At 31.1% G+C, this 8,120-nt stretch overlaps 1 protein-coding gene across 1 annotated transcript; it reads right to left on the bottom strand.

Annotated features, from left to right (window-relative positions):
• Positions 1 to 4,354: 4,354 nt before the first annotated feature.
• LOC110724546 (protein TIC 20-I, chloroplastic-like) lies at positions 4,355 to 7,610 on the bottom strand. Its single transcript, XM_021903963.1, has 3 exons — positions 7,181 to 7,610; positions 6,058 to 6,195; positions 4,355 to 5,734 (listed from the first exon to the last, which is right to left on the bottom strand). The coding sequence occupies exons 1-3, from the start codon at positions 7,185 to 7,187 to the stop codon at positions 5,091 to 5,093; spliced, it is 789 nt and encodes a 262-aa protein (XP_021759655.1). The 5' UTR covers positions 7,188 to 7,610; the 3' UTR covers positions 4,355 to 5,090.
• Between the last annotated feature and the right edge of the window lie 510 nt (positions 7,611 to 8,120).

Raw genomic sequence — 8,120 nt, 5'->3', positions numbered from 1 at the left:
TTCTTCTTAACATATGTGATATGTCGTGTTTTCCTTATAATGATGTCATTTTAATGTTACAGAATAGAAAGAATTGGTAAGGAGGGAGACGACCGAAGAATTTAATAATAATGGAAGGACAAGTACACTACTACTACTACATGCATACTATCATATGATATGAGATGGTATGAATCATATGAAACTTTATCAATTGATAATTTGGATTTGATTGGCCGGTGATCGCATGTTAGAAAGGAGAAAAAGAAGAATTAAATGACAAATTAATTGAATTTGATTAGATTATATTACAGTTCAGGAAAAACCAATCAAAAACCATGCCAATAATATTATTGGAGATTATGGAAAGCACATGGCCAGCCAGTTTCTAAGAAGACATTGTCCTTTCGTTGCTTAATTTAGGCATTTAACTATAGAATATATATATTGTTGGAAGTTTATTAAAAAAAATATTGTTGGAAGTTTAATTAGTTACTCCGTATTAAAGTATCCATTATTCCCTGATTCGTAATTATATAAAGTAATTTTAGTCAACAAAATTTGATCTAAAAGTATCATAATACATTATTTTTATGCGTTTCTTAAATTATGATATTGTATTATTTGAACACTAATAAATTTATGGCTGTGATCTAATATCGTATTACAATTTTAGTTAAATCGAAATGTAGAGAAAATTTGCAATTTTTTTTAAAAAATTTATAGAGATTTTAATTAATGATTTGATGTACATTATTGTGGTAGTACGAATTGAAACATTGAGGTAATTATTAATAGTGCAGTGATTTGTGACATTAATGAGGGGCATACTACGTAATATCATGTTCGATATATTGTCGTTGATGAATTGCAGCTAGTCCACAAGATGTTCATCATGTGACTAATTAGTTGGAAAGTTCAAATTAAAGGACTTAAAAAAATAAAGCAGATTAATTGTTTTGTCAATCAACTTTCTAATAAGAACGTCCGTATTAATGAATTATTAGATTAATTGTTAGATTAACTATTTGATTGATTTTTTGTTTAGAAGACCGCAATGATTCTAGTCGAACTGATTAAGCTTCAGAATATGCATGACCTCTTGCCTCGACCTTTAGAAGTAATAAAAATATGGATCTAATATTATGTATTGAAGATTTTTTTTTTTATTTATTTTTTTTTTTTTTTTTTTTTTTTTTTTTTTTTTTTTTTTTTTTTTTTGCAAAATTATGCGAACAATTTCAATGTATTCACCAAAAACTAACACTCAAGTCAATTAGATCGTTATAAATCTTATAATAGTCGTTTTAATTATCCTCTTCATTTCTAAATAACACTTTTAGGTTAGGATATGAAAAATCATGTGGGAGCTTATTATTAGAAACAAATTAAACGAATGTAAAGTACATTAGTCCTTTGAAATAATTGAATTAGACTTGAACTATCATTAGTGAAGCCCACAAGCCTTTAATTTTCTTGATTAAGAAGTTAAATAGTTAATACAAAAACTTGCTTTCATGATCCAATGAAAAAAAGTGCTTTTACAAAGAGTAAAAAAAACTGAAAAAGAAGCGATTACTTGGACTTTTGTACAAAGATGCTAGTAAAAGAAATGATGATGATCAAGAACGCAAATTTTAATTTCTTAATATTGTTTGTTGAAAGCAACATAATTTCCAAATTCAAATATCGATTAATTAAAATGTAGATTATAGTTAAGTAGTGTTACATTATTGTCATACGCCAGGAGGTTAGCTAATCCACTTTTTTCACTAAGAAAAGATAGTAGACTATAACTTGCGAGTTTTATTGCACAAGCCAAAAAATAAAGAAATTATGAAAAACACTTACGTAAGGTAAGAAAAATATCCTATGTTGAAAAATACGGAGTAACATAAAGGAGGACTAAGGGCATGTTCTCATAAGTAGGGTTGTGCACAATAGGTTAACCGTACCGTTTAGCTTAAACGGTACGGTTAACTGTTATGTCGGTTACTTAAAATTTCGAACCGTAACTGTACCGTTAAAGAACGGTTAACCGCTAGCGGTTAATCGTTCCTTAACGGGTACGGTTACAGGTTAACCATTAACCGTTTAATAAATTTTAAACCCCGCATGACTTCCAATAGTTCCAAACATCCAACTCTAATACAAACTTAAAAATAAAGTAATAAACAATAAAATTCATGTTCTAATTAAGATTACAAATCCATAAACCAAATACATTACAAAGTTTTAATTCATACTAAGTTTTTTTTAATTCGTACCCAATTTCCCCAAATTGATTTGTACACTAATTCAAAAAAAAAATATATTTATTTATTTTAACGGTTAACCGATTTACTAAAACTTGTAACCGTAACCGTTAACCGCTATATTTAGCGGTACGGTTAACCGTAACCGTTTAATTTAAACGGTTCAGTAAATTAACCGTTTAAATGAGCCGGTTACACCGGTTAACGGTTACGGTAAACGGTTACAGTTTTTTTGCATACCCCTACAGTCATACGTTTATTTTCAGTTCAGCTCATCTCATCAGTTCAGTTCAGCTCCTAATTTCCTTCTCTTATAAAATATTTATTTCAGTTTAGTTCAGCTGAGTTCAGTCAATGAGAACAAACCCTAACTTACAAGCATAATTATAATGAACTTGTCAATTGGTTGTAGGTTTATTAGAGCTTTGTTCATTGAGATTTTATGCTCAGACTCCTTCGATTTTGCGACAACTTAGGGCCTGTTCTCATTGACTGAACTGAACTGAACTGAACTGAACTGAAGGGAGCTGAACTGAACTGAACTGAAATGAATATTTTATAAATGAAGGAAATTAGGAGCTGAACTGAACTGAACTGAGCTGAACTGAACTGAACTGAACTGAATTTCAACGTAAGAGAACAGACCCTTAATTGGTTTATCAAAATTTTAAATAAATATTTTAAAGGAAAAAGTTTTACTTGATGCCTGACCTAACACTTACAAAGTTTCGAGTTTATTTATTACTTTTAGTACATGTTTTAGCTTTTGTAAAGGATTATAAGACTTATAACCACAGTTCACACCACTTTGAACAGGAACTTTTAACTTAAATTAAGGAAAAAGTTAAGTACGTACTTAAATTCTTATTAATTACTCCGTACTTGTATTTTGGTTGGACAATTTTGTGATGACATACAATTTTCAACATTTTATTACATATTACATAAATCTCATTAGTTTTATATGATGTCCTTTCATTAATACAAACATTAATTTGAATGCATCAACATGAAATTTGAAGAAATAATAAATAAAACAGTCAATTCTTGTACATTGAATAAATTTACGCTTGCATCATAGTTAAAATGACGTGATATATTATTACTATGACTCGATGAAGACCAAGTTAACAATTAACTTATACCTAGAGTTAAACTTTGGACAAAAATTAGAGTATGTAAAGATATATGGTCTCTTAAAGTTATATTTTTTTAGTATTGTCTTAGTCAATATTCCGTACTAGTTATCATCATGGTTACCCTATCGATCTATCTTTATTTGTATTTATCATTTCTCTTTTAGAAATGTTTCCATGTCGAAAATGATACAATTATTAAAAAATTGTTTTAGTAAAATTATGGTTGTAATTTTTAAAAAATATGTCGAGTTTAAGGCACATACACACGTACTATATAAAAGGAAAAAAATCATAAATTACCAAAGTTGGAGAAAAAGGAATACTTATTAGTGAAGTCTAGTTTTTTTTTTTTTTTTTTTTTTTTTTTTTTTTTTTTTTTTTTTTTTTGGGGTGAAGAAAATGGTCAATAAAGTTTATAGGAAGTCTTTGATCACTTAGTCGTACAAGTAGGATGGTAGTACGGAACTATATGCATTGATGATGAAGCCAATAAAGTAAGTGTATGTCCACACAGGGGTGTATCCGTGTATGTTTTGAAACTTGGGGAAGAAAATCACTACATAGACGATGACAAATGAGCCCTTAACGTAACCTTTGAAACTTGTTCAATTAGTAAATGAGTCCAAAGTACGTGATAACTGCTATCTGGTACGCGACCTTGCATACAACTCACTGGAAATTTTCAGGTGACCAGAATTGATTTACTGATGATTGTTAATTGTTATGACAAAAAGCTGAAGATTAATGAGGAAAGATTATGTAAATGCAGTCACGTAAATGGCTAATAGATTAACACCATCAAATGAATGAAAAAGGGCATTTGATAGTTGATTCTTCCTAGATCAATTGGCTACTTGCTCATTATAAAGAAAAGTATTATTGATAGGATTTTTAACACGGTAGTCTAATTGCATTGGTTGTTTAAATTAACAAAAATTGTGATGCTTGACTAGGGTGAAGTGTTTTCATCTAATACAACAAGGCACTCCGAATTTTTGTTTACTGTGTATAATACATCCGATGTGTATACCCCATCTGTCCGGAAATAATTGTTACAACGTCTAGGCCCCTAATAATAGAAGATGAGTATTGATATCAATATCAAATAGTATCACAAGAAATAACCGTTTATCTTGTGATGTTTAAGCTATTCATATAGCTAATGCTTCGAAAGAAGCTCCTGTTCTATGATTCTTTAATTCAAAACAAAATTGAGATACTCTGCATTCCCCTGCTGTCTCTGAGTCAAGTTCAAGGAAATTCTCATATCATAAAATTTAATACTTTAGGGAAAAAAAAAAAAAATTAAGAATGATACTATACAACATGATAACTTTCAATTATGCAGGTTATACTGTATTATGAAACTTTGCTGTTCAAAGGATCCCTTCAAACTTTAAGTAACACTATAGAATGCAATCACTGCTAATATGAATTCCCTATGATTAAGAATTTCAGAGTGAACTTCGATACAAATTGAATATGTTGAAATGTAAACTATATTTTGATCGTAATAACACTTCCTGTTCGTTATCTACTGCTTCGTGAGTAGTCTGGATCCTAACAGATGTAGTGTAATGGATACGCCGTTTATATGGAACACTCATCATGTCTAAGCTGAATGAAGTCCTTCCTTCCAAGGCCTTACTTGTAGTCTGCTGATAACGTCAGAGATGTATCCAAACAGACAAACAGTTCAGATTAAAATTTGAAGCTATCATCTGATGTTCAGGTCTGAATGGAGAAGAGCAGCGTCTTTCACAAAAGGGATACTGGAATATTCACCAGCAAGAGCACATCTCATGCTCTCCAACACTGTAACCAAAAAGAAAAAAGTGGCAGCAGACCAAAAATGTGGAGGGAAGAACCGCGAGGGAAACCAACTGCTTGATATCCCAATCGCCTGCACCAAACTCCCTAGCAATACTGCTGTAATAACATGAAACCTGAAGAAATGAGGCCACTCTTTCCGCCTTACAATCCAGAAGTAAAACATGATAGGGTAACATGACAGGAAAAACTTGGGGAGTGCTAAGAGGGAGCTGTGCAATGGGAATACTAAGTTATCAAAGTTTTCGAGGAATGGTGGAGGGTTATTGGTAGGGTGAGCATAGACCCAAGTGAGCTGGTCTAGGAAGTTCATCAGATATGGCAAACATGCCAAAGATCTCCACCACCATTTTGGTTTCTCTGACATTTTCGGGTATGGTGGGAGACTGAAGAGTGTGCCCTTTGATGCCCTTGGAAGATAGGAGCCTCTTTTCAAAGGTGAAAATGAGAGATTGTGCAAATGGCTATCATCATTTAATTGCTTGTTGATTGCTAATGGTGCTGAGAAAGCAGCAACGCGCAAAGGGCAAGCTGAAAGAATTCAGTTCATCAATCAGTAACTTCTTTTTAGTAGAAGAATTGAATGAAAACAATAACAATTTCAGTTGAATGAAAACAAAACTCAATTATCATCACCATCTTTTAATAAGCATCAAGTGGAAAATATCATGACCAATTCTTTCGATATAGTTATACTGTTTTCAAGATAGTGTTGGGGTAGTGAGATGGGTTTTGATTGCTCTAATGTTAGCTTCAGGTACAGCCTAAAAATTGCTTCACAAAATATACTGCTATGAATGTAACATAAATATACAAGAAACAAAAATATGCTTAGACAGCATGTAATTGCTCACCCTTCATTTTCAATCTTGAAACCTCTACATGATCACGACGAACAAGCTGGCTCACCTCTACATGATCACGACGAATAGGCTTCCTATATCGGTAATTAAGAACTGCTGGTGCATAGAAGCATGGCTGTGCTATGACACCTGCGATTAGAGCATTAAAAACAAAGTAAGAAAACATGATGGGAAGCTCAATACAGAGGAATTCAAATTACAATAATCAATTTATAGTCCTCCTTTTAGAGTAGAAACATCATTTAGAGACGTGCTGAGGGTACTAATTTACAATCTTCCAAGTTAACAGACAAAAATCTTATTCATAAATCATAGTACCATCAAACTGCCAAATTTATACTGTATGAAAAGTTGAACACTCATATTATCAAACAAACAACAGAAGGAACATTATCCTAACACACTTTTCAAACAATGTATCATCCAATTTTCAAAAATCAATCAATCAATCAATCAAAGCCTTAATCCCTTAAGTGGGGTCGGCTACATGAATTAAAGTGATTATTCGGTATAGTCATCCACAAAAACCTTCCTCCTGCAACATATCTTCCAATCACATATAGTGATTCTATATACATTTTGATGAATATTATAGAAGTATATCCTACAAAGACGAAAACTCGACACTCCATAAAGGCTTTGGAGTTTATCTTCTTGATAAACAATCAAGATTAAGGTTCCCATTTCCAAAACTAACCATAACTGTCATACAAGTTCTAAGGACTAAAAGAGAATTCTAATCAAGTGCAAAATATGCAAAAACCTAAAAGCATATATATATATATATATTTTTTTTTTTTTCTATTCAAAATATAAATGGGTATTATGCAGACCATATCAAAATGAAAATCTACAATAATTACACACAAATGTACCAGAAATCTTAATTCATACATTAATAACAAATTTTTCCATAGAATAAGATGTTTATCATAAAAGTAACCCTTGGAAAAAATAATCGTAATACAAAAATAAAGACTTATACAAATAATTACATCGACAAAAATAACTTGTTTCTTTCATAACATCAAAAAACAATGGATTCTAAGATAAATTTCAAGAAGAAAACATTAAAGAAACAAATAAAAAAAATGCAAAAACATAAAGAATTTACCTTGCATTTTGTCGAAATTTGAGAATTTACAAGAATGTGAAGAAATCTCTACTCAAGTTTAACGGAGGATTTATTTCGAGTATCCTCCGATGAAACGAGAGAGAGAAACTTGAACCCTGTTTTTTTTTTTTTTTGGAATGCTTTTTTCTAGAATCTGAGAATTTGCTTGGAGAAGGGTTTTTCACTTTTTCTATTTTCTACATTTTTGTAGAAATTGGGCTGGGCCCACTTTTGATTTGGGTTAATGGGCCTATTTGGGCTGTATTTTTTAGGGTTTGGACTGAGTTGGTTGAATTTGGGAGGAATTTTCAACCCTTTGTAAACTAGTGGATGTTAAACAGGTTCAACATGGTAAAAGGATAATCATTGTATACTAGTCATTGTGATTGTGACCTATCCAATAATGATATGTTCATATGAATATTCAAAGTCATAAACAATACAAAGTCAATTTGTGGATGTATACTCTAGTGGAGTAGTGGTAATTGACATTTGAGAATATGCAATCCAATTTTAATTTTATCATTGTTTCATACTATTTGTCAAAAACAAAGTATTTTTCATCATATGTCCACGACAAGATCAAAGGAGAGTTTTATTAATTTTGAACAATACAGTGTGGAATCCGAAAAGGATCAAGAATCTTAATATGAAAATGTGACAGAAAGATTATCAAAAGTAGGTTTAAACGTAAAATCGTAGCTCAATATAATCCAAACCATGAGTATTGTTTTGGACCTTTCTTAGGGACCGCAATTGAGAAATATTATACTCCCTCCACTTTAAAATAAATGCTCAACTTTGGCTTTTTGAACTATTCACATAATTCACTTTGACCAATGCTAGTGATTTATACCTAAGAAAAAATAGTTTTGTGAATGTTTGTTAAATTATCTCAATGTATGGTTTCAAGTATTAACTTCATAGATTATACTTATTG

Source organism: Chenopodium quinoa, unplaced genomic scaffold, assembly GCF_001683475.1.
Source record: "Chenopodium quinoa cultivar QQ74 unplaced genomic scaffold, ASM168347v1, whole genome shotgun sequence".
NCBI lineage: Eukaryota > Viridiplantae > Streptophyta > Magnoliopsida > Caryophyllales > Amaranthaceae > Chenopodium > Chenopodium quinoa.
Note: the sequence above shows the minus strand (reverse complement) of the source record. Positions and strands in the feature narration are given on the sequence as shown.